General features: G+C 38.7%; 1 protein-coding gene across 1 annotated transcript in view; it reads right to left on the reverse strand.

Moving 5' to 3' along the window:
- Positions 1–27,434, reverse strand: part of CLVS2 (clavesin 2) — a 59,922-nt gene that overhangs the window by 23,516 nt on the left and 8,972 nt on the right. Inside the window, exon 2 of the mRNA XM_051792269.1 lies at positions 24,778–24,952. Coding sequence (XP_051648229.1) covers positions 24,778–24,952 — 175 coding nt within the window. The remainder of the gene's footprint in view (positions 1–24,777; positions 24,953–27,434) is intronic.

Consider the following 27,434-nt stretch of genomic DNA (forward strand, 5'->3'; position numbering starts at 1 on the left):
TGAAAATCATTCTTTACAATAGGCAACTATCAGAAGGTGATTTCTTCTACAGAAATGCCCATAGGGAAAAAAAAAAAAAAGGAGTCTGTTTTCCAGGCAGTTTTTGAATGTTTTATTAGATTAAGATTACAGACAAATTGAAAAAAAACCACTATACTGCTAACTGCTGTGCATAAATACTTTCTTAAACTGGTGGAATAAAAATAATGTGGAAAATTACTGTTCATAAAGGATTACATACTCAAATTCCTCAAGGCAGAAGTCTTTGGCCAGGGACTGTATAGCAGGAGCTGAAACGCCACACTAGCCTCTCAGCTTATACCACCCTCATCCTGAAGTCACCCTCTTTTAGTCAGTGAGACTGTCCTGATGCCCAAACAGCCCTTGGTCTCTGTCGCAACTGCTGACCACAGGATTACTGTCATAATGCTTTTCATCACACAGAAAGCCCCCCATGGGCCTGAGGTCGTTTCAAAGAGGAACATCAGTAGTTATCAGATACCACCCCTCCTCCTTGTGCCTGACCATTTGCAAACATGAGTAGGCTAAACAGCATCTTATCTAGAATTGCCTTAGGGGAGCTACAGTTATTTGTTCTGTTTTATTCAACCTAAATGTGATCTCTTGTGTTACCTCACATTTTCTCCATAGCAGAAGGAAGAAAGGGAAACTCTAGGATAGTGTAAAGACAAGGACTGAAGGAAACAGTGAACAAGCCAGAAACCACAGAAATAAGATAAAAGTGAGGAGCAGTAGAGATTAAATTAAAAAGTAATTCAGGGAGAGATATCAAGAAATTACTATGATGTACAAGGGAAAAACATAAACATCTTGTTCCTTCTCTAGTCCCTCTTCAAAATTTGCACAAGAGGGCAAAGAAAGAGAACTATAAAGTATTCCTACATGGAGGGCTCAGGTTTTACAGTCACATGTCTAGACAGATTTTGCAGATCTAAACTCAAATAGGGTAAATAAATATCAAATCTTATGCCTTGCATGTAATTTGAGTATATCATCCCAAGTGACAATGTCCCAGAAGAACCAGAGCCAGCCTAAGGATCTTCAGTTCAGGATTGGCTTCTGTCAAAATTTGCAAGAAGCTGTATCTGAACCTGTCACAACAATGGGGTGCACAGGTCTGCAGATGGACAGGGTGAACAGAGATACTGCACAGAGGCAAAAATGCACATTTTCAGATAACATTGCATAGCTTTGCATTGCCAACAAGTTACTGACTTAAAAGATACCAATTCTTCTACCAGAATATTCACTTTTTTCCCCTGGAAATGGAGAAATTCTAAACTGTTCCCTACAATTTTATTTTCCAAGGCTCCTCCAAAAATGCAGACAGGATGCATCAAAATTGGACTACCCTTTTATAAATTTCAATTTACAATAATACAATAAACTGAAAACTAGTGTTTCAAGAGTTATTTCATGAGCCATATGTTTCCTCATACTAGGAGGAATCAATCTCCATCACTGCAGTAGGCACTAAGAGCAGTAATCATTTTAGCCATCCAATTTTAATCTGTCACTCCATGCAAATGAGAGTCCTGAGAATTGAACTGAACCGTAAAATTGGAGGATAGTGATTTAAGAAAAATCAGCTGAGGATAGTCACTGAGATCCAGAATGCGGCATAATTAAGTTTTAAATTACTGGGAAAACTGAATAACTGACTTGAGATCCATTAATAAGTATTATATTTTATTAAAAGCAGAGGTATCATGAACTATGCAGCATACATAGTTTCAAGAGGTCAGTTCCCCACAGTACAAAACTATTTCCAGTTCCAAAAAGCATTCAAATGTCTTTATCATAGTACAGAATGAAGCCTTTCAGCTTCAAGAAAGCCTCAGTCTGAACTGCTCAGCTACACTTTATCTTTACAAAGGTGCTTGAAAAGATATGGTTTCCTACATACTAACTCCACTTCAGCTTCCCTTTCTGCACTCCTGAACCACTGTTAGTGGTACACAGACATAAAATGCACCTGGGAGTCTGGGGAATTTCAATATCGTTTGAGGGAGAACTGTCATTCAAGTTAGTACTCTAGAGGACCATAAATCACTGTTGTTCAAGTCTAACTTCAGACATTAACCCCTTGTCTTTGTAAAGCCATACAAACATAGTTGTCTCTGTGTTAGCTGCTACAGAGGAAATTCTATTAGTAAAAACAGACATTCACAGCAACTGGACAAATAAATAGTTACATGGTTTATCATGAATATCTAGGACAAGGTTAATATGATTACTGTGCTATCAGGATACGCCAGTAACAAAGAAATGTGATGGCAGGCTCTCTCCTAAAATCACACTTTTGAAACTCCTGAAAATTCATATCCAAGGAGTTCGAAGCTCAAAATCAGAAATGCAGATCTCTTCTTGCTAAGGTAAAAGTGGAAAACCCAAGTGAATCTCTTCTCAGTAAGACAAATTAATAGTAGCCTCAGTTCACATTACATGCATACCCACAGAGGAAAGAACTGAACTCTGAAACTGTCCAGAATGCTGAGTCCAGTGCTGGGCTCCCCAGGACAAAACAGACAGCAACATGCTGGAGAGAGTCCAGCAAAAGGCCACAAAGATGACTAAGGAATTGGAGCATCTCTCATATGGGCAGAGACTGAGAGAGCTGGGAATGTCCAGCATGGAGGAGAGAAAACTCAAGGGAATCTCAGCAATGTATATAAACACCTGAAGGGCAGGTGTAAGAAGCTGGAGCCAGGTTCTTTTCAGTGGTGCTCAGTGATAGGACCAAAGGCCAGGGGAACAAACTCAAACATAGAAGGTCCTTCTCGACATAAGGAAACCACGTAAGACCACATAGTTCTGAAAAAGTCAGACACTGATGAAAAATATAAAATCACTGAGGTTAAATGGGGTCTTTTTAGCTGGTATTTTCCAAATAACCTCACTTCCCAAAGTTGTGCTATTTTTGAAGCTCATCACCAGCCAAAGTAACCAGGGTGATGATAGACTTCTCTAGGTAAATAAAAAACTGATTTGCAGATAGATGTTAATATTTACCCTATGTAATGTACTCAAGCTTCTTGGCTTGCCTGAGGTCACTCGTCTTCTCATCACAAGTGGCTTACAAAAATGTGCATGGCTTACTCCACCTAAACAAAGGTTTGCCTTTCCTGAAAACCCTGACACTTCATGCATCACACTCTCTGAACCAAGATTTACAAAACTTAGCCATTGCCAAGTTGTCTGCACGGCAATGAACAGGTCCAGTTTACAAAGGCTGGGAATGAGCTGCTCCCCCATTTCTGGCTCAACACACACCCGTGAGCCCAGATTTTCAGTGATATCAGACAATACAGGTATCTCACAGATCAGGAAAACTCAGCAACATTCATATTAACTTCACTCATTAACGAAACCTCTAGGAAAGAAGAACGAAGTTCAATTTCCATTTTCAAACTGACAGTTTACTGCTATGCTCTTATCCCTACCAACCTTATAAAGGGCAGTTGCATCTGAAAGTACGTCTTTTTCCAAATAGAGTATTATTAACAAAAGATACTGCTTTTGCATATGTACCATCTTCAGATGTTTGCAACTAGAGTTTGTAAAATGTTTATTGCTCTACTCTTAAAACATTATTCAAATTGTAGCATCTTAAGTCCAATGCAATATACTAAAACAATGTAACCTGTTTTTTTACAGACAGCATAAGTATGTGCTCAAAAAGATCCTTCTTCCCTCTCCTTCCATTCTACTTTGCTGATTTGGCCACATTCTGATTTGCAGCCCTCTTCTACAGCATGGGTTAAATTTTCTGCTTTCCTATATTATTGTCGCTGCAGTGCTAGTGGTTGGCACTAACCAGAGAATTAAATCTCCAGTAGAGGAATGATGACATATGGTATGTGTGAATGGACTTAATGGAAGGCAGAGACACCCTGTTGGCTGCCTCTTACTTCCCATCCATTAGCACCATACAATGCATTGTGCCATGCCGTCCAGCACATTCTCACAACTGTGAAACTGTCATCCACCTGTCATTCATGCTACAGCTGTAAACACCTCTGCCCTGACCACCATGTGTACCTCAAAAGGAGCCTGAAAATACGAAACTCCTCACTTCAGTGAGAATATTACACATTATTAGCATTAAACATTAACATTAAACCTTAAACCCTTCTACTTCTGCTTAACTGAACAGTCAAGAGTCATTCCTCAGTAACTAAGAAAAGCGACATATGACGAGCTGAAGCAAAATCAGTGCCTATGTTAATGTAAGCAGACATGGCTTTTTACAGCCTGTCCATTCACAAAGGGATGCTGTTGTTGAGGGTATCTGGAGGCAATGTCTCAAAGCTCTTGCACCTGTAGAAATAGTTTAAGCAACCAAAATCTTCTGTTAAGTACTAACAGATGCTGGGTCACAGAAAGAGACAAATACAGACCCAAAATATACATTTGCTAGACATAGGATATTTTCAATTGCCCACGAACAGAACTGCATCAAAATCTAAAAGGAACATGTCAAATAGAGTGTATGTGTGTCTGTGTCTAAAAATCATTATGCCTCTAACATCAAATTCATCTCTTAAATAATTTATTAACATGGATAATTTGTTAGTTTCCAGTAGCTTATTTACTTTAAATTAAAACAGATTTAAAAGCTCAGACTATCAGCATAGGACAAAAAAAAAAAAAGGAAGGCATTTTCTATCTAGGAACCAGAATCAGTTCTTTGTGCCCTACTGGTAGATCAATTATGTATTAGAGCTGCTGCTGCTTGACTTTTAATCCGCATTAGTTCACAGACCTTGAGCAAATTTGATGTTACCATATTAAAAAGGGAAAGCACTAGAATTAGCTATACATAAACAAAAAAGGAAAACAGATCAAGCAAGGGACCAATTAGTGTGTCAGATGCTGGCAATGGAGAGAGGGGCTGCCTACTGCCAGCACACAGGGAAATAAGAAATACACAGATAATTCATTTAAATTCCTTTAAATGTAATAAATCCCACCTGGAATAACCATGATATCATTTTTAACATGTTTCTTTGTTACCCTAATTTTTGGCAAATCAGGCAAAGAAATCTGCTGATGTGTATATATGTGTCAAATGCAGTACTCTATATCTAGAATACCTGTTCTCATTCTGAATAAACAACACTTCAAGCCCCATTCTAGATATCAGAAACCAGCTGTATGCTTAGCCATTCAAAGATCCTGGCTGTGTATTTACTGAAATAAATCATTTAAAGCAGTACTCCAGTCAGCTTTGCTGATTTTGGAGTCCGGCTGATAAATCTTGACACATAGCCGAAACATTAAAAAGTCTTCCATTTTCTGAACCCAAATTCCTGCATCATCATATCCACTACAGTCTTTCAGCACTAAAATTAAAAGCATCATGAATATTTAAGTGTTCTGTGACAAGAATGCAACAGCTAAATCTGCCAGTATACAAAATGCAAAGGCTACACCTTAGAATTTAAGTTCACTGGATGGAGGAGAAGAAGGTACCTTCTGGAGGAGGAGGGGGGAAATTATCTCAAAATGCTTGCTAGCTATTGCTGCTGACCTAGAAGCTGTAGTTTGAGTGCTCTAAGGTTTCATTTCCTTACAAAGACAATGTTATTTGGCTGAAATATTTTTTTCCTACAGTGCACACTAGTCTTTCCTGGAGATAGGAACAGATACAGCCTAGAGGTAAATGGGGACATAAAGTGTCTGAATGCTCCACTCAATACTTGCAGCTTTGCCAAAGTGAAACATTTCAGTTTTGACTCATTTGATACTTTTCTATGGAAATAAAAAAAAAAAAATCTAAAAAGTAGACATTTTACATAAATATTTTAATTTAGTCTTTATGGAAAATCTGTGATTCTTCCTAGAAAGGCTGTTGGGTCAAAAGGTTATAATGTTTCTGTTTAAATTTTTAAAAGAACTACAGTGGCCTTGTTTTTGCGCATAGGAATGCAGCATCTTGAGCCTATACTAATGGATTCCATTCTGTTATTTGCTGTGATCACACAAAATGCAAGCTTATACCAGGATCAGAAATTGAATTTCATGCAGATCTGATATGAAGAGTTATGTAATGAAATAAATATCAGACAAGCACTATCTTGTGTGTCCAAAGACACCCTCAGCATTCAAACAGATTGCTTTGTTATTTTGAGCTGCCACAGTGTTGCATACTTCATCGCCCAATCCTGTGACTGTGACAGACCTCACCCACAAAACGAGGCCATGCAGGTTTAACCTTCTGGTGGACACAACAGAGCTGTCCAGTGGTTGTTGGCACTTCAGTAAATGGTTCCTCTCCTCTGGCTCAACTCTGCCCATCAGTTCCAGCACAACTGAACAGTTGGTGTGCTCACTGAAGCTGCCAGCTTTCAGCAGAAAAAATCAACTAAGAGTCCTGACCACTTCTGTTGTATAAAGTCCCATGGTGCCACTGTAGAAGTAGATGCATTAACCTCAATGTCTTAGTCAAACAACAACTTGAAGAATCTCATTCTGCCTATCTAAATTCTGTATATACTTTCAGCTGACATAAGCATTTTTACAGCAGCATTCAACTGCCTCAAAGCGTCATCAAGAACTGAAAAACACGACCACTTATCTGCTGCCAGATGTGATTGTGTCAATACTACGAATGTTTAACACTGAGAAGATAAGTAAGAGTTAATAGCAAGTAGGTCTGATGAGCTCAACTAACTCCGTGACATTCCAGTCCTGCAACACCAGCCCGCAAGGGTGAGTGCAAAGATCTCCAAAGCAATGTTCTTCACATACAGCTCACTCATTGGGACTCACTGTGGACTTGCACTACGTTATCGTATCAGTTATACTCCATCATCTCTGACTACAGAGACAGGCCTTTCCCTAGTAAAACATACCATCAAAAACACCAAGATACACGAAATAATATTCTACAAAATCCCAAGCAGCATCTATACTGCACAATTAGAAACCCAGAAATCAGCACCCAGAAACATCTATGGAGGAGAAACTCAATTATCTATACCGTGAAACTGCCAGAGTAAGTCATAGCCAGCTATCCCTCTCCCAAACCATTAGGAAGGCAAACACAAATCAAGCATTGTTTCCAAGATGCTCTCTGGACGTAGCAATCTGTTTAGGTTAACAAAAATATTAATAGTCAGGACATAGCCACTACAGCAGGAGGGAGCAGCCCTGGGCATGTCTATTTTTTTAGTAAATAGTTACACTCTCTTAGACAGTTCTCCACTGGCAGTTTCCCATTATAAAACAGCAAGAAACTCAGGAAAACATGAAGTAATTTTAAATTATTATGCCTCATACAAAAGAAATATATTCACTTTCAAATGTAGGCTTTACACAGAATAAACCTTTTAAATACCATTAATTAAACAGAGTGGCTACTCAAGCACTATGAGGTCTGTTGCATAAATACATATTAAGGAGTCCTGAGAGTTGTTTTCATCCACTGCAGTGTCTTCTACAGAGTAGCCTTTTTTACAAAAATTAGTGTCATGCAAATGCTTCTGTTCATATCCTATCTGTTGAAACTTCTGTTGTCCATATTCCGTACAGTTTGAAATGGTGATTAGAAATGGCTGCAAGATATAAATAATTCTCCAAGTAAAATATGTGTAATTATTACTTTCTTAGCCATCAGGTCTTCAGCATCGCAGTTCCTTTTCAATGGCACTGAGCAATGTACCATCATTTGTTTTTAAGGTAACTGTTATGTAATTGAGTAAGTTCTGCCATATTCCCATACCTATTACTCAGCAGGTAACTCGAGGGTTTAAACCTTAAAAGACTGGGATCAATAACAACCTTGGTACATGGGAAAAGTGAGGGAGAAGAGCCCAGATCTGAATATCACTCACAAGTGACGGACACCAGTGCTCACTGACCAGCAGACTGGGTGAGAGCACGCAGGGGTTTTGGAGAACCTCAGCTACAGTAACTCAACTCACTGCCCCTGAGGAATTGGACTCTGCATCAGATGAGAATCAAGCCCACTCTGAGTACTACAACTCCAAAGTAAATAATAATCCACATACGGGGTTGTAAATGTTGATGATAATAGCTATTTCTGATGGTTTTTCAGAGTAACGCATCTGGGCTATGAGATATTCCATTTTCAAACAATGTACCTGTCTGGAAACAGTTCTCTACTACTGTCTACTGAATGCTCTTCTGTAAAAGAGGCTTCATAAGAATATAATAAAAATAACTTATTCTCTATCATCAGCAGCGTAAACAGCACTGTCTCAATGGGAATAGGAGCTAGGCTAACAGAGAAGCTGAATTCATAGTAAATAAATAATGTGATCAAGACCTTTGCATGGTTTTGCATTTCACAGAAAAAAAAATCAATTTCCAAGTATTTTATACCTTTGGAATAAAGCTCTTCCTCTTTGTGTTGGGTTTTTTTGACAATAAAGTAAATACAGATGTAGATGAGTTCACACAAAAATAAATTATCTTTTCTACAACACTGTCGTTAAACAAGTTCACAGATTAATACAACCCAGCATCAGTGCAAAAACCTTGCAATGTGCATTCCATTAGAGAATGAAGTTTACAAAATAGAAGCACTGTTACATGATTAGCAGGCTGTATATAGTTTTATACAGTGCACACAAGACACGGTTCTTCCCTGATCCATATCTATCATACTACTGCCATGTGTTTTTCAGCACATGCACAAAGCAATAACAAGTACAGATACTATTTAGTATCAGAGCATGTGCACAACTACATGCATTATCTACCACTGCTGCAGATGAAAAGTATTCCCAGTGAGGACTATACTGCACTGCCCTGGACATGGCTCCCAGCCAGGTAGAGATGATATTTTCTCTTCAAATGAGAGATCTGAAATAATGCCTGAAGCAAGAATCAAACCAGAAGTCAAAATTTTGAAATTCAAGCAAGTAACTCTCTGTCCAACCTAGCAGACCTAGCTTTGTTTAAATCCACATCAAATTGACACCAACTCTGATGATCTCCATGGGCAGGCGACCGCTGCCAGCTCTCCAAAGCTGCAGGGCTCTGGAAGCGCAGGAGGCTGCACTAGAGCTTGCAAGAGCCTGCAGATGGGCATAAGGGAAGAGAAAATATAAAGACACAGAAAGACACCAGCCTCATGGATGGGAAAATTTGGACCTCCTGCACTGGAGCACCCTGTGTACCTCAAGAGGAAATGTGGTTTGGATCAGTTTTGATGAAAGTCACCTGCACACTCACTGCAGGCAACCTCTGAACATTTTCTGCAAGGATAGAGGGCGGTGTTCATCACCTTAAATGTCTTAACTAGAAATCTGATTGTTAAACCTAATTAAAGATGTTTAAAAGCTGGGTTTGACTCACTGTTATGTAACATTAAGGGAAATTAGATCTATTTTAGGACTCTGAAAATGAGGGCAAAACAAATGGCACACACAAACATGAACCACTACTGCCAAGTCCAACTCCACAGTCTGGACCTCTCCCACCATCAACACACTCGCTTGTTACCTGGGAAACAACATGGAAATTTGACTTCCAGCACAAACTCCTCTAATTCTATTCCTGATGACATTTTCTTGCAGTGACAGATCCTATTTTCACCCTTCCTGCTCCTTTTCTTTAGCATATAAATGCATTACAGTACATTTCACTCTAAAATAACTTGCTGTTCATCCCACCTCTATTTTACAGTTAATACTGAAGAAACAGAATGCCCTCAGTTGCTGCATTAACCATCTTCTCTGCCTTCTCTAGTCTCGCTGTTCCATGCAAACTGTCCTCTCCAGGTTCCAATGCTATGGGTCACCTTTCACCATCCCACAGACTTCAGCTCTTACTCCTTGCTCACTTCACACTGAACATCAACCCTCAAGAATTCCCTTTTCATATGTGCATTTCAGTGTCATTCCTGAGGCGAAATGCACATAACTTCAACTTGTGTCATCCACTGCCAAGCTTCATCCGACATTACTACTTGTCTGAAAGCTCACTAACAGCACTAAAAAATATACTCAGTTTTTATTTTCTCGAGTGTTGCAGTGATCCTCGCAAAGCACTCAGCTAATAAACTCACAGCCTTGGGTTTATCTGTAAAGTCCTGTTCTCCTCTAACGCCATGGCTTCCACTGTAAGATCAACACTTACCATGTCTTTCCACATACTATGTTGTGGGGAACCCAACCCCTTTATTTTTAATAGCCTACTGCCATGCTTTGTGTTGCCTAAAAGTTATTTTATCTAAGGGTTTAGGGTTTTTTAATCAATATGGGTTTGATGAGCTCAGGGCTGTGAATTTCAGTCCATATTGAGAGGATGAAACCCAAGAGAGAAAGGACAGGAGCATGTTGTCCACCAAATAAAAGCAGAGAGAAGGAAACCAGGTTGACACTATTTGGGTGACCAGAATTGTGCTCTATGTGAATCCTGACTGAATTCCTTCTAAGTTTTTATTGTGTGTTGAAAAGAAAATCAAAGTTCTGAACAAGGAGGGGTGAGAAGCAAGCAGCACCTGGCCCAAAACAGTGCACTAATAGCAAAAACATTCATTTTGAAACCATCTACTTTGCAGCAAAACGTGTCTCCTGCAATGCAATATGTGAATCAAAGCAGATTATGCCTGGGGTTCACTGCAGAACATGGAACAAAACAAGTTATCCTACACCAACCTTCCCATCAGACCATGACTGATGTAAGTTCAGGAATGCCAAATAAAAGTGCTGAACAGCATGCCAGGGCTCCACTCACTCCATCCGGCCTTACCTCAGGAAGAGGGACAGATGGTGCCAGTGACTCAGAAGAACGCCAAAAGGCTTTCATCTCACAGCAATAACCTATGTCCCAGCCTTGTGACAGTCTGTCATCCACACAAATGGTATTTTTCAAGGGCATAAGTGTGAACTTGGTGCTAGCAGGAAAACATGACAGGGTGCTTTCACAGACAACTTCTCTTTTTGTGACCTGAGCAAAGATAATTCTATTCTGCAGTTTCACCAGTGTGCTCCTCTGTGTGAGAAGGCAGGGCTTTGGGAAATAATGCTTGGCAACATAAATTACAGCTTAGTGTACTTCTTCTGGCTAACTTAAAATTGTCAAAAACCTTTCCAAGAATAAAAAGCCTCAGGGAAAGCATAAGAGATTTGGGAGTAAGACTTCATAACTTTAAAGGAAATCAATCCCAACCTTAAAATCTGTTAAAAAAACCCCAACAAATCAGATCCCCCAGATTCTGCTTTTCTGTTTTTTCAATTAATGCAAAACAGAACAAAGCAGTTGTGATTCTGTTCTCTACTGCCTGTTTAATTTTTTTTTCCATTTCCAAAGTGTAAAATTCTGATTTCCCATTTCTACTCTAGGGAAAAAAATATTAAATTGCAATTGTACTTCTTTTCCCCAAAACAATCATTGAGTGAACAAACACAGAGAAGCATTGGCTCCCCATATAGCAGCCAGGACTGATTTAGGACAAAGAAAGAGGGGAAAGAGCTTTGCATTGGTAGACCAAGACCCGGGCAGAAACAAACTGCTGAGAAGGTGTGTGCCAACAACCGCTACTATGATGATTCTTAGAGATACAGCGATATCATGACGTAAGCACGTTAAGCTTCTTGGGGAAGAAGCATTTTCTCTTATTAGACAAAATAGCACAGAATGAGACAGTTACATATTGACCCAAAATGCTATTTTGAGGAGTTGTTCAACAATGAAAGTTTTATATTCTACCTGTATGTCCCTTAATAGTGACACAGATACTTCTACTTCTCCAATCTCAGCCCAGTACACTAAACATTTGAGAGCTTGTCAGTCAGTTTCTATTTGCCCTCCCAACCCCGAGTTGTTTCTCAGAAGACCCACCCTGCTTCACATGGGCCCCAAAGTACTCTACCCTCTGTCCCATTCTTTTTGTCCCCATGTGTCAGCCTGAGTGTGAGTTTAAACATCAACTCTGTGCTGGTAGCTTACATGGAGTTTTCTTCAGTGCCCTCCTGTACAACAACTTAAAATTGCAGCCTGTTGCTCTGAAAAATGTCCAGCTAAAGCCCAGTGCAGCTAGAAGAAGAGATGCTAAACTTGCTATCCTTACCTCCATCCTCAAACCCTATGGATGACAGAGCTGAGTCATTCATCATATTCAGGCCCTAGTGTCAGATTCAATTTCAGCTGCTCTTAAGCCCAACACATCTCATCTCTGTTTACATTCTGCAAATTCTTTTTTCATGGTGTTGCTTAGACAATACAAGTGGCTGAGAATGTGCTCACCAATGCAGCAAATTATCTTTTTTTTTTTTTTTTCAAAAAACACAGATGCATGCCTTTTCTATTTTTCAGGGAAGACATCAGTGCGGCAGATGCACGTTTTTTCATCTAAGTCCTCATGTCTGCTTTCCTAGCCTGTGATTTAATGAAAGATTAAAGACTAGCTTATGAAAGTTCACCACGGCAACTGCTGATGTCACTGGGAACTGGATTCCCAGTTGGGGCTTAAAGAAAGATGAAGACCATATTGATAATTGACAATATTTCTGACATTATTCATCTAGCTAATTAAGCCACAACTCCATGCCACTACATATGCTCAAAACTGAATGAACAAAAAATGTAGCACCATTAATATGCTTAGCTATTGGTGTTACATAAATTTAGCCCACAGAAACTAACAGTTCATATTTACTCCTTTTCCATTCAGCAGCATCTACTTCATGATGCCATGCCTTTAATTATCCTACTGAAAAAAAAGTACATACATTCTTCCCCAGAAAGTGAACCTAAGTGCTGCATTTCACATGCTGTAAAATGAAGCAAGATTTTTATTCAATTGCAAGCACATTTAAGCACTGAAGGAAAGGAGACACACATTATCACCTTGGACAGCTTTGTCTGTAACCCTTGGCGTGTTTGCCATCCTTTTGAGAAGAGGCAAGTAAAACTTTTGTGTATGTACAAACACAAGAACAAAAAGCATATTCAAAATCACCAAAGTGTACACTTCATGTACGTCTGTTCTCCTTTCAGCTTTTTCTGAGGTAAATTACTGCTAAAATGCCTTTATGGTAGTTTGTTGCAACCCAAAAACAGTGTACTGGTGGGTAGTCAACCCATAGCACAGAGACACCTCCATTAAAGAGAATATCTGCCACAAAACCATAACACTCAGGGATAGAAAATGAGGGGTTGTTCAGGACTTTAGCAGATTTCATGAGGAAAAAATGCAATTAGAGGAAGAAGTAAAGGTCCATTACACAGCTTTAAGAAACACTTGCAATGAGTACGCATAGTTATGCTTTATGTACCTACTAAGATTACAAGTATCTGGATGACAGGAATGAGAATGGAGGTAGACAGACCATCTTCTCCCTGTATTTAAGTGAAAGCCGTGAGACCTGGAACTGTGCCTGAGTCCTGGACACACAGTCAACGGGCTCTGCAGTTCTGGTACAGAGCGTGGCTGCCATCCTCAGGGAGGGGCATCAGAGATCATTACAGAAAAAGGGTAAGGTCGTCAAAGGGAAGCTCCTAAAAGAAGATGTTTACAGTCACCATATGAAAGGAAAACAATTCATCAATAAGATCTAATGGGACAGAATAACAACAGGATGAAGAAGAAAAAATATAGTAAGGCTTTCCTTGCATTTTGGAATGCTGCTTAGTTTGATTTCATTCCTACAACTTAAAGTAAGAACACACATGGTCCAAGATGTAACCATGGATCTTCAAATGGCTTCATTTGTAACTGGCTTTCATGCAGCTCTCTTTAAAGGCTTATGTGCTTCTTTCATTTGATACTGCATTGATTTTCTCTGGTTTCCTCCTATTGTGGCTACCCTCATCAATTAGTGTGCTATAAATAGAGCAGTCAGATTCCTTTCACTGGTCTCATTAAATTGTACTCCTGCTGAATTTCTGTGGAGAACAGAACTGGATCATACTGATAGAAATAGTATGAAGATGTCCTCAGGTTTTCCTGGGAAAATCAATTGCTCAATATTCCTAACAAAATGCTTTGAAAAGCATGACTCAATGGATCTCAATTAATGCCCAAAACATATGTAAAACCTTGCTTGCAATTCTGCATCTCTAAAACCCCAAAAGATAAAGGGTGAGAAAATATGTGGTTAAGAGGCTCAGTCAGCTCCTCACTAATACATAAGCCCTCATCAATCATAACTATTCTACTGCATCCCCTGAAAAGGAATCATTGCAGGAGGTATGCAGCTAACCCACATAGTTCTTCTGGAAAGCGAAGTAAGGATTCAAGAACACAGTCCCAAGGCATACCTGGTGCCTGTCAAAGACACCATGTAATGGTAGTGTGCTCACTGACTAAAACTAGAGGGTAATGATAAAATCTGGTGCTATCATAGAGGTTAATTATTGTAGACATGTGACAGCTATGATATTAAAAATGTTAATCTTTATTTTCTAATGGTATGCCAGTATAGCTTTTAAAAAATTTGTTTTAGAGATGATATTTTACTCAATTACATTGATAACAGCCATAAAACAGGAAATGGAATTATCTACTTTGAAACATTTCAAAATCCAATGCAAAGGGCAACTTTTAGGTCCTTCTTCTGCCTTTTCATAACTATGTTGTCTTCTTTTAACATGCTTTGTGTCCTCTTTTCTCCTCTGTTAAGCAGTATCCTTCAAAATCTTTTCTGTCTTCCTCCCAAAATGAAGCTACATTTTCACCACAGGTTCTTCTGCAGGTTGAAAATCCCTGCTGCAAAAGCTGAGTTTATAACTACTGCACTTGAATTACTGAACATATCCAGTGTTACTAAATGGACTCACTGGCGTCTGGAGAATAATCTATAGGGATCTTGTGTGAAGATCTGAAAGATTCATTGCAGACTTCATAGGACTGGCTGTACCTTGCAAAGACCTTCTGAAAAGACTGCTGGAGGACTACCAGTACTTGATGATTTGCCCTGTATTCTTTACTTTGCATGGTGGTTTTCAGCCAGAAGATGCAGTGCTCTAAATTATACTTTCAGTCAAATAGATTAGCTTGAGATTTGGGTTAGCTTGAGATGTGGGTATGTCCCAACAAAATCAGAAGCTTTTACAGGTAATAAGGTACGTTCAGTGCAATATCAGGTAAGAATTAATGAAAACTGCAGTTTAAACATATCTTTATGGATGCCCTCTCCTGAATCACAGCAGAACCACTTTCTCCTTCCAGAAAATGTTTACAATGGTGGAAGTGGTAAAGGGTTGAAAACCAGTTCTTCTCAGAAAGAAAGCCCTACCCCAAAAGATTCTTATAGCTATACCAGATCGTTAAGAACCAACTAAAAAGAGCGAGAAAATAACAAACACATTTGAAAACTCAATCTTTAATCACTGGTTAAAGATTGCATTTTCCAATGGCACTGTGTGTTATTGGAGTTAGTCCTATAAAATAAGGGAGCTGAATACATATTTTATAGCTGAAGCCTAATCCGTGAGGGACAACATAAAAGGTAACCCACAAAAACAAGCAAGCACCTCAGCATAGCCAGAACTGTTCTGGGGGAGATGCTAACATGAGACTTACTCAGTGTCAGGTGCTGGAGTGATATTAATTTCTTTTGATTGAATGCAAACCCAATTTTTCACAAATAGGACAATATGTTTAGCCACCTCAGATTTCAGTCCATATTCGTGTTTGGATATTCATTATGTGTAAACAAAACATTAGTGCTCAATCCTTTTTATTACAGAAGACACTGGAAAAGATTGCAAGCACTATTTTCATATTCCACATAATAAGAAGAGATGTTTTTTAAGAACTCATTCTGATCTTTGCAAAATAGGAAGGTAATGACTGCAGAAATGCTTTTTGAGAGGTACTCTGGTTTTTTTTAATATGTTATCCACATTGAACTACGATGTTTTAGAAAGAGTTCATAATTAATTTTTTCTTAAGAAATATAATTTTCTTTATTTGTTATAAATCTGAACTTCCAGTTCCTGAACTACTTTAAATCACCAGCCATGCAGCACTTATTTAAACAGTTATGCCTACTAAAACACATAAGAAAAAAAAAAGATGACACTGTATTGTTTTGGGAAATGAGCACAGAAGGCTTAGCTGGTATCACAGGCACTATGTGCACGGGCAGTATGTGCTGAAGACACCAATATAAAGTCAACTGTGCACAGCCTAATAAGATCACAGAGGATTTAATAGCATCATGGAAAACAAAGGCTAGACTGGTTTCAGAAAATCATTCGAAAAATGATCCAGCGTATCCTTATGAGGGAAACATGAAAGATGTATATACAAAATGGATTGACAACATAGGTAATTTGGACACTATTAAAAAAACCTAAATTTAGGCTCTCCAAATAAAGAGGATCCCACCAATTTTCACATCTCACCATTGCCAGTGCCAAACACAAGAAGAACATCTCTAGGTCCTGATTTCAAATCACTGCTGTTGCAGAAAGTACTCCATCAAACAATTCCTTTCTATGGGTTACTGAGAGTCACACACCAATTCCTGCTTTGGACCCAACAGCACACGGTGAAATAGCAAAGGGTTTTATAGGAGTTGACATTTTGAAATAGAAAAATTAGGATTAATGCCAAGAAATCTGAAGAGCAAGAAGTTGTAGAAAGGTTTCCGAAAAATGTGCCAGGCCTGCTTTCAAGCTTTTAAATTAAACTGTGCAAAGCTCTAGAAAATATAATGCACAGGATAATCTTGCATTAGCAGGAAGGTGAACTACGATCTTAAAACATGTCTTCTGTCTCAAGCATTACAATTTACAACAAATTAGCTTTATTTCTGAGTGACCTTACAAGGAAGACTAGTATTTATTCCCTTCACGACCTTAAAATACTGAAGGAATATTTAGATCTTGGTTGAGAAAAATCACTTCCAAAAAAAAAATAGATATTTTGAAGCTGAGGAATGGTCATAACCTTATAATTGTTGAACTGTGGTCTACCAGAGACAACAGGAAGTCAATCACAGTGAGTTAATTGAGTTTGTGCTACAAGTCCGTCTTTTCTCATGTTGGTACCACCTTAGTATCATTTTAGTTCTTCAGCTTAATCAGAGCAATTTAGTCACTATCTTTATTTAATACAGACAGATTCAGTTTCCTGATAAAAAGAAATAAAACAGAAAAGTGGTTAGCATTTGGCAAAAGCTCAAGAAAGTAGCAGTCTGCACACACAAGAAGAATCTTCTCTGTCTTCTTTCTCTTAAGATGCAATAATTTCATTTGGATGTTTTTCACTGTTGACAGAACCGATGGAAAATGTCAACTATGAGCATTTTCATTGTTTTCTACACTAAGTATGTCTACTTTGTTGAGTAGAAGAAAACTTCAGATACAAAAAAATTCTTATTTTTCCAGATCATGCCATGTAATTTCACTACATCCTTGGAAGCTCCCAATTTCTCCTACCTGGCCCCATGAGCACTGAGTTATGTACGGCAACTAGACCAGCTCCAGTCCGAGGAACTAAAAGGACAGTTTCCTTAACAGTCTCGTGGCTATAAGACTTACTCGGTATGTGAATAGATCAGGCTGCACTCTCCAATGCTGCTTTCCTGAATGATACAAAGAGTAATGGGACCACTGGTTAAAAAGAGATTTGAAGCTGATTAGACACCAGATGTGGAGAGCACTTGGCCAGTGAGACCAAAAAAGGCTGAGGTCTCCTAAGGAGCCTAAGATGAACTCAACATGCCATGCAGTCATCTACGGTGATTGAGGTTTCGGAGGATGCCATCAGAACAGTGAGACAAAAAAAATCACATCGGTGAAGACTAGTACAAAGTAAGGCAAGGTTAGTAGGAGTGGAATGAGGAACCGGGGAAGCAGTAGAACAGTGGCAAATGCTGCTCAGAGCAAAAATGGGAGAAGGAACCAGCAGAAGAGCCTGTGCCAGTTAGATCAAAGTGCCTGATCAAAAGCCAAGCTCCCCACAACTAATTACGCCTTGCTTACAGCAAATATCTGTAAAACACTGGCAAAGTGCCCTCTGTCTTTCTTGTGTGGGTTCACACAGAGGATGACAACCTACTGCAGGCAGATACTCCGCTAGCTCCAGTGGCAGTGTTCAGAGGGTGGATATTTAACTCCATTAAGCTTCCTTGCAGTTTGCACTAAGCAGAATTTCTGAGGATAAAAGAAGAGTTTGGTTTACTGCTTTTTATCATTTGTTTGAGAGGCAGCAGCCTACATGGCATTATCTACATTCAAAGAGCATGTAATGAGAAGCTCCTAATTTAGCCATGCTAAAATTCAGACTCCTGGCTTGGGGGCTCAGGATGAAGCCTTCTAAAGCCTTGAATCCTCCTGATCAAAAATTAATGGCAGCTGGACTCTAAATGTATAAAAAGTGACTGAAAATCAGACCATGACCTGTCACAGTGGGCACACCAAGTCAGAAGACATTTTTAATAGTAATCTTTTAGTGGAATAGCTCTCAGCTGAGGGAAAAAAAAAGGAAAAAGAAAAAAAAAGGATGGTACCCTCTTGTCTTAAAAATGTGTTTGTGAGAATAAATATATTAACATTCCAAAGGCATTCAACTTTTTTTTTTTATAAGCATCATAAAAGAATCTAGCAAGGAAACTGATTCTTCTGTCTTCAGGTAACAGGTTAATAGCTGGGACCACAGTGACTAACGGTTATGTCTATACAAACATGCCTGTTTGTAGCTGAATTTGAGCTATGGTCATCAAGTTCTTTCTTACCTGGCAGGTTAAGCCAATCCAGACAGCAGGTGAGAAGTTAGAAATATCACCTCCGGTTCAGCCTGTTTCTACAGTAAATTGATGGTAAACCTTTTTGATGGCCATTTTACAAGTAGAGAAGACCAAATGTAAGCAAGCTCTTGCAAACTAACAAGTTCCTAGGAAAAATATCCCATTCTGCTGCTGTTGCTACAGAACACGAGTTGCACTGGTATGAAATTGCGCTGTTTACAAGCACATCCTTCGGTTCTCTGGGAGGTCTGGGCTCAGCGGACTCTAGCATTTACAAACAACTTAATCCTTTAATGAAAAAAAATGAATGAAAGCAGCTACATGATTTACTAGACCTCCTGAAAGCAGAAGATACTCCCATCAAAGGCTTGAGTCTGCTACTTTTTAATATTCTCCCAAGCACTGTGTGAAATGTCAGGACTCTGTTCTCAAAAACTGGTGGAAAACTCAAGCACTGAATGAGTGGGCTTTATGGTTTAAAGTTTGGATGCAAAAACATCCAAAGTTCTGTTCTGTGACTTGCTGCTCAATGATGCTCATTGCTAGTACTAACTGTTCCTTAAGCTCATTATTAACAATCATGCACAGCACAGAGCATGTGAACATGAAATTATATGAAGTCAAAATACCATTTTCAGAAGTATCCTTAGTTTTAGACATTCCTGTCTTAGGATCTTGACACTGCAACCTGCTGGTTGCATAGATGTTGTCCAGAACTAGGAGGTGAAATTTAAGCACTCTCTGCGCTTGTTTAACTAACCCTGATGTTCAGGCAAGATTCCCAGTAAGATACCGATGGAGTTCACGCTTAGAGAAAAAGGGAGTAGGACGTCCCGTCACTTTCATCACCAGACTGTGCATGGTCTGGTGTTTGGTACTTCCACCTTACCCTGCTGCAGCAAATCTGGTTGGGGATACTCACACTAATGGTTGTGTAAAAGATGTTTTCGACAGTAATAGTAGCTGCAAGCATGCTGTCTTCATTTACTGTCTGGTTTCCTTTCATGTTTGCAGTAGTGAGTTTGTTTTAGCCTATGAAGCCTTCCTCTGTTACAAAACAAAAAGACACAGTCAAAGACCTGCCTTGTCCCCCACAATACTATCGCTGTTTCTTCCTGTAAACACCCTCACCCCAGAAGAAAAAGTCTTCTGTCTTCTGCAACAATGCTGACTATCCACATATGTTCAGCTGCCAGTTTAAATGTGTATCATCTCTTTTTCACCAGCTTTTTAACTAGAGGAAAAGCATTCACATTCAGCTACCAATAGCTACACACTTTTGCAAAGCATTTCGAGGTACAGCCTGCCCAAGTGACAACCTGAAAAAAAAAAATCTGTCATGCCTGCAACTACTATTATGCACTAATAGAAATCAAGTCTTTAAGAAGCAGTTAGTGGTCCAGGTTTTAAAATACTAAATATTAGAGAATCAGTTGAAGTGCCTCATGAATACTCACAATGTCTCATTTTGCAAAACTCACTTATAATTACCCCAAAGCTGTCTGTCAGAGTTAATAATAGCCCCAACTTTCAATATCATTTCAAATTGAATTTTCTGTCTTTGAAACTGTTTTTACCTGCTTTCTGAAAACAACACTTGTCCTGATACTTGGGTGGGCGGGGGTGGCAGGGAGAAGCCCAGATAAGGCTTATATAAAAAAAAATATTATCAGAAAGAAAATAATCATAGCCACAACCTCCTCCCTCCTTCTGCCCAAGTGTTCTCACCTTGGTGATTTGGCAGAAGGGGCCATGGGAGTGCCAGGAGCAGTAAAATGAAGGTTTTAAAAAGGGAGAAGGGGTGAAATATACTCTTGATTTAATTATGTCACACTAAAAGTCCTCCCAGCCCTTAACAGAGGCCAAAAATAAGAGCCTAGAGTAGCTACAACTTGGATAGCATATGCGATTATTTCCACTCAGCATTCACCTCATTTCCAGCTATGTGCAGCCCAAGGAATTCTGAACTTTGATGCTGTTTTTACATATTTAGTAATCCTCAGTTCATTTCTCTTTCACAAACTTAAGCATTTTCTCTAAACACGACTAAACTTTAAGCACCCAGAATTTCCCAATGCATAGAGTACCACAAATTACCCAGCTATTGTACAAAGAATTACCATGTCTTAGAAAGAGACAATCCTCTTCCTAGTATGTCCTGATGATGCCAATTTCTTAAAATGGAGATAACAAATAACATCTACAGTCCACCCATGATCTTGTTTGTGTCCTGATCTCACCTCATTAGGGACCCTGCTTTAACCAGGAAGTAGGATTTGTTGATCTCCTGAGGTCTTCTCCAACCTGAATTATCCTGTGACTCTATGGTTTGCTTTATAGATTCCTGTACTTTCCCTCTACAGTTTTTCTTTTTCCACCTAGATGAATCCCAGCCAACTTATTTGTTCCTCATACAGAAACCAGCCCACACTTTTTGGGGGGTTTTTGTCCTTCTTCATTTCTACAATAGTCTTTCTGAGACATAAAAATAGAAGCCACCCCAACATTCAAGATGGAAGCGATGGCATAGATTTTTGTAGTGACTTCACTGTGTTCCCTGCTCTCTATTCAATTCTTTACAATTCTTTGCATTTCATCTGCTTTTTTGAACAACATCCTGTATTGAGATGATATTTTTATACAGCTATTTATCAGACCATAACATCAAGTTGTCAATTTTGTGTGGTAAGAGCTCAGAGTTCATCACTGTCTATGTAAAGTTAGGACTGGTTTTCTTCTGAGCTCTCAAGAGTTCACTTTCTGTGGGAAATGTAGCTGAGGCACAGAGACTGCAACCTCTTGCTGGTTAAAGAGGCAAAATTTTGTTAAGTTTTTGAAAGGCACATATTCAGGGCACTTGGGTATTGAAACACACAGTGCTGTAACACTCCCTGCTTTCAGAACCCATTTGCTGAGCAAAATGAGCTTCTTCACGAGCCCGACATTAGTGCTTGGCTACAGAAACCAATGAATGGGGAGAAGTGGGCACCTAAAGACTGGAATTCACAAACATCCACACACTGAGCATGCTGGGGAGAGCCAACACAAAGTGCTAAAGTCAAGGCATGGGTTTCAGTCTCAGCTCTCAAAAACTTTTCCTTCTGCTCAGGGTTCACAGCTCTAAGCAATTAGATACTCCTAGGCACCTAATGTAGACAGATCCTTCTCAGAAAATAGAGAGTATTACACATTGCACTTGTTTCTTATTCTTCACTAGGGAAGGTGTAGGAGTTCTAAGTGCAAATCCTCCTTCTCGCTGATGAGAAGTAACATAAATGCTGTAGCCACAAGCATCTGCAGGGAAGAGTATTGTTCCTTTTCTCCCAAAGCACACAGCCAGTGTATGAGCTAGGACTGGAGCATCAAGAGTCCCAGCCAAGTGCCTCAACCTCCACATCAAGTTTTTTCTCCTTGGCTAGCAAAACCATTTCATCTAAAAATCAGCACTGACCTACACTGAACCAATTATTTGGTACAACACTGTTGCGATGGATATGCTGTAAATTCACATCAGATTACAGATAATCATTGTCCTTTAACATAAAAAATTCCATGGCCAAACATCTCTTTTTCCTGAAGACAACTATGTAATGTCTTTGGTACATAATATATTGAGTATTCTCCTCACCATGGAAGCTAAACAAATATAATGCAAATTTAGTAGATTTCATTCAGGAGGCAAACAGATTTGATTAACATCAAATTCAGCCGTCACTAATCCCACTTTCACTGTCCCTTTTTACCCAAGCAACACAAATATTTAAATTCTCCAAATGGTAAAGTTCAGCATCTTGAGCCCTGTTAAATCTTATAAGCCAAAGTAAATTTTATTTCTCTGATTAAACAAAGAGTATTTATGAAGGTCATAAATAAATAGTGTGTGTGAGTTGTTCTTATACTTTTTCATACTGCCTGATTTTACTTTGACATCATTCAGAATGATGTTTTCTGCTACGCATTTTTCTCCAAAATAAAAGAAAAGGCAGTCCCTGTTGAAGGTAAAGGAATATAACATTTGAGGGAAGGAAACTTGCAAGAATGTGCAAACAGACCCATACCTTGCCCAGGGTCTCTCTGTACCACCTTTCCACCATGCTTTCCTCTTAATTCCTTCCTGATCACAGGTTTTTTTGAAGTGCGGTTCTCCCTTCAAGATGCTCAGTACAATTGTCTTTAGGCCTTCCCATTGATTCTAATATATCTTTACACAGAAAAATGTGTAAGAGAAAAGAAAAGAAAAAGGAAAGGGAAAGGAAAGAAGGGGGAGGGGAAGGGAAGGGGGGAGGGGAGGGTCAGAGAGGAGAGGAACCTAAATATAAACAATCCCTCAAGTAGTATAACTACTGGGAAGGGATCACTAGAGAGTCAATCAATTTTGATACCCTAAGAACGGTAGCCCTCATTCCTCCAGTGGTTCTCCACAGAAAATTGATCACTGCATTATGAGAGCCCAACTAATCGATTTCTTCAAAATACTTGTTGCAAAAGGCCCTGTAAAAGTACTTTTACTTTGTAACAGTACATGTCCTAATCTATGACAGGTAACAATACTTGTCATAGATTAGGATAGATTCCTCGAGTATTAGAACAGTTTAATTCTCATTTACATCTCTGGAGTCAACAGAACTGAAGACAGTGGGCACAAACTGTTGCTGTGGGTGCTGGCCACCATCAGACTTGGGATACTTGAACATACAGAGCTGGGGGCATGGGTAAACTAAGTAAGCCAATGGACTCCTCCCCAGTTCAGTCATGAACCAATCAACAGTAAGAGAATGCAGAGCCCACCTGAAGTTTGGTAGGTCATCCGTCATATTTTCACATGCAGTTATCCACTGCAACTCTCTACAAAATAACCATCTCCGAGTAATGCCCAAGAAGAAACACCATCATTTGAAAACAAAGACTCCTAAAGCATTTATTCATGTTCTATACCAGAAAACAATGACTAACTTTGAAAAAAAAAGCACAAAAAAGAAAACAATTTTGAAAGCAATAAAAGGAAATGCAGCAGTACTAGAACACAGATCTCACTGCTGCCTTCTAATGTAGTTAGACATTAGAATCATACTCTTGCATAAGAAAACACAACAAAATGAAAATTGACATCTCTGTCTCATGACTGCCACTGCCCTTCTGGTGCAACAGCAGGCTGAATACTGGTTAAGCCATTTCATCAGTTAGATCAAAACTCTATACTACTGCTATGCAAGCTTCTTCAAAAAGAAAAGTTCAAAAATAAGGCTGTTATTTTGCTTTGTGAGTAATAAAAACGTATAAATGATAGAAAAATCATAGAAAAGGAATATTTGTCCTTGTAGAAGTGAGGCACACTGCCACGGGAGCGAATTACAGGTATTTTTAACACAGCAACTCAAGCTTGCGCAGAAAACTACCACCTTGACAATGTTAGTTTTTCATTTTAATAAGCATAAAATATCTTAGGAGATAGACGAGAGTTATGTAGTATCCTTTCCACCAATGTGCCTGCGCTATATAAAGTGCATTTGCAAAGAGCTGAAAGAAATTTAAATCACTGTATACTCAGTCCCAGAAGCTGCTTCTCAGATTAATTTTGACCCAGAAAAAGAGTCGAGCACATGCCGAACTTTGAGTAAATAAATAGTCCCAGCTAACTGTCTGATCACAGGGCTCCACACTTTTCTTGACAAATTATGTAGCGCCTGTCTCCAAAGGAACCAATGAAATAAATACAACCTGGTGTGGCAGCAGCAACCCATATTTCATTAGCGCTGTGCTAATGAATAACTGATTACTTCTAACTTGCTGCTGCAGAAGGTACTGTCTGAATTTACAGGAAGCCAGTCACTTCGGAATAAAGACCAAAAAGTTTCCTCTTATTTATAGGAAAGAGGGAGCCTACACATCAGGAGTTACTGCAGTTAGCTGACTGAGTTCATTCTTTACCTTGTGTCACAGTAGCTTGCCTGTTCACCCATACCTTAAGGTGTTAATAGCCTTGCTATTCAGTTCTTGGATTTTCGGGTTTTTTAGCCACCTAGATTTGTAATGAACTGCAAAATGAAGGAGAATTATGAAAAGAAAAGAATAATGTTACCTGAAGGCCCTCTATGGCTAATCTAAGCATGCTTGGTGTGAGTTTGGAGGCCTGCTTGAAGGTGAAGTTGCTCCAGTCTATAATCAAAACAAATCCATTCACTTGAAGCTCGGGGTCTTCTATCATGGCTTCTAAAGAAAGAAGTATGGCGCGCAAAATATCCACCAGCGTGTACCTGAGAATGTGAAGGGGAGATTCTGTTAGGAAAGGAGCAACAACCACAGAGGTGGAGAAGTTCTGAGCATTCTCCCCTTGTCAAAAGTTTAAATCAAAGGAGAGCAAATGTATCCTCAGAAGTCATTGGTACATAAAGCTCAGAAAGCCTCAAAAGCTTAATTAGTTGAGCTCATCTTCTGGAGCAGGATTATGTAGATCTAGACCATCAGCCAGCCAGAACAAACTACAAGAATATAACACATCAAAAGCAAATTTGAACTTTTCTGTAGTCTCCTAAGCTGTTTTAGTATATTTACATTTTATTACACCTGTACAAGCATTTCTATGCAAATTGTATTTTTGTAAAATCATAATGATACCAAAACCTGATTCTAATACCAGAAGCCTAGACCCCAAAGATTCCTCCTATATCTTTCCAAGTGAATAACAGCTACTACAAAATCATCAGCTAAAAAAGGGATTTCCACATGTTCCCCTTATCCCTCTCTCTGTGTAATGTTTTATCTTAAATCCACAACTACAGAAGGCTAATTTTTCAAGGATCTTGAAAGCAGAAAGTAACACACTAGGGTTTTGAGGTGTTTCTGGGTAAGGGCAACAGCAACCTTTTAAGAGTCACTTAACTGCTTCCAGAGTACTAAGTACTTCGTATACCCAAATTTTGTGGTTACAGAAGAAAGTTTGGAACATGGTATTCGTCAGTTCCAGCATTGTCTGTATTAAACTTGGGTTTAAAAGATGCCCCCTACAGTATGTTTTACATATATAAACTTTTACATACATAAACTTTTTTTAGATCAATGACTTTATAAAAGAAGATATAACTATATATTGCTAAGCCCTGCTGAGTGTAATCTTTCTTTTTGGAAGCTAAGCCACCTAACAGAGTCGTTGAATAGCTTAAATATATGCAAGTAATGTCATCTTTAGACTGCCATATAACAGAGTTATTAATCAACTGGTAGTTTAGCTTATTGGATTTTTTTTAAAATAAGGCGAAACAATAGAATTATCTGGGCTTTTTAATGATATATTAAAGTTGTAGTTTAACTTTTGATTTTTTTTTCCTGGGCTAACTATGTTTTATACGTAAGTATTTTTTTAATTAACATTTTTTACAAGGGCATGTAGTAATAAAACAAGGGAGAATGGCTTTAAGCGGAAAAAAGTATGTTTAGACCAGATATTAGAAAGAAATTCTTTACTGTGAAAGTGGTGAGACCCTGGAACAGTTGCCCAGAGAAGCTGTGGATGCCCCACTCCCGGCAGTGTTCGAGGCCAGGTTGGATGGGACTTTGAGCAACCTGGTCTAGTGAAAGGTGCCCCTACCCATTGCATGGGGGTTGGAACTTGATAATCTTTAAGGTCCTTCCAACCCAAACCATTCTATAATTCTCAGATTTTATAAACAGTTACTGAAACAGACATAAATTTTCCGGTCCCAACACAGTATCAAATGAGGCATAAGAAATTTAAACCAGAAAAATATCAGATAAACAAATATTCCAGAAACAAAAGAGTGAAATCTTCAGCATTTGTGAAGATATTTTTAAACAAGGCTCTTTAAATGTCTCTCATGATGGCATCAAACAGAGTTTTCAAAATTGTGAGTCCCCAGAGAATTCTTTATTATACTGCATATGTAGCAAAGAGCATGTGTGCCTACTTAGAAATTACATTAAATTATACTGAATTCTGCTTGTTTTAATACAATTAGTACGCTGTTCTGCTGTGGGCATAGCTGTACTTTGAAAGTATCTGCAAAAAGGAAATAATACAAATGAAATTAATTTGTTGTAGATGACTCCTCACATCTTTCCATCTTTGTTTTTTTTAGCCAACTAAAACTCAGTGAACTTCCCAACTATGCATTCACAGGAAAGGAACTAAAAAAGGACTCTCCCAATGTCAGAACACAAGAAAGTGTGTTTTCCCCAGAAATCATTAACAGTAGCACTGTTTTAAAAAATTCTCCTCTTCATTTTGGAGACCCTTATTTTGTTTTGAATTTGGTTTAATTAACTGGGATAAAATTTTTCATAATCTCTCCTTCACACTATTCTGAGATTTAACTTTTTTCTAATGCTTTACTTTTCTGAGATCTAAGGTTTAGAGGAAGTTTGGCATTCTCCCTCTTTTTTGTTCAGTTTTTTTTCAACTAAGAGAAGAAACAGCACAAAAAAATTATCTGTAATTTCCCAATAGAAATCATCAAAACACTAAAATTCTCTATTTCCTTCTGGCAGGGGGAAAAAAAAAGAAGGAAAAAGTAAAAAAATAAAGACCATTTCTGCAAATGAAATTTTATTCAAGGAGAAAAAAGGACATGCCTTACAACCAATTTCAAAGAAATCTTTAAAACTTTCGATCTTTAACCCTGTTAGTGCAATTTGATCATCAAGGAACTGCTGGGTCAGTTTTTGCAGCAGGCACAGTGCTACACACCTAGGGAGCTCAGCCTGCCCCGGGCAAACCTGCAC

Source organism: Manacus candei, unplaced genomic scaffold (assembly GCF_025592945.1).
Source record: "Manacus candei isolate 608988 ecotype Guabito, Panama unplaced genomic scaffold, ASM2559294v1 h1tg000034l, whole genome shotgun sequence".
Taxonomy (NCBI): Eukaryota; Metazoa; Chordata; class Aves; order Passeriformes; family Pipridae; genus Manacus; species Manacus candei.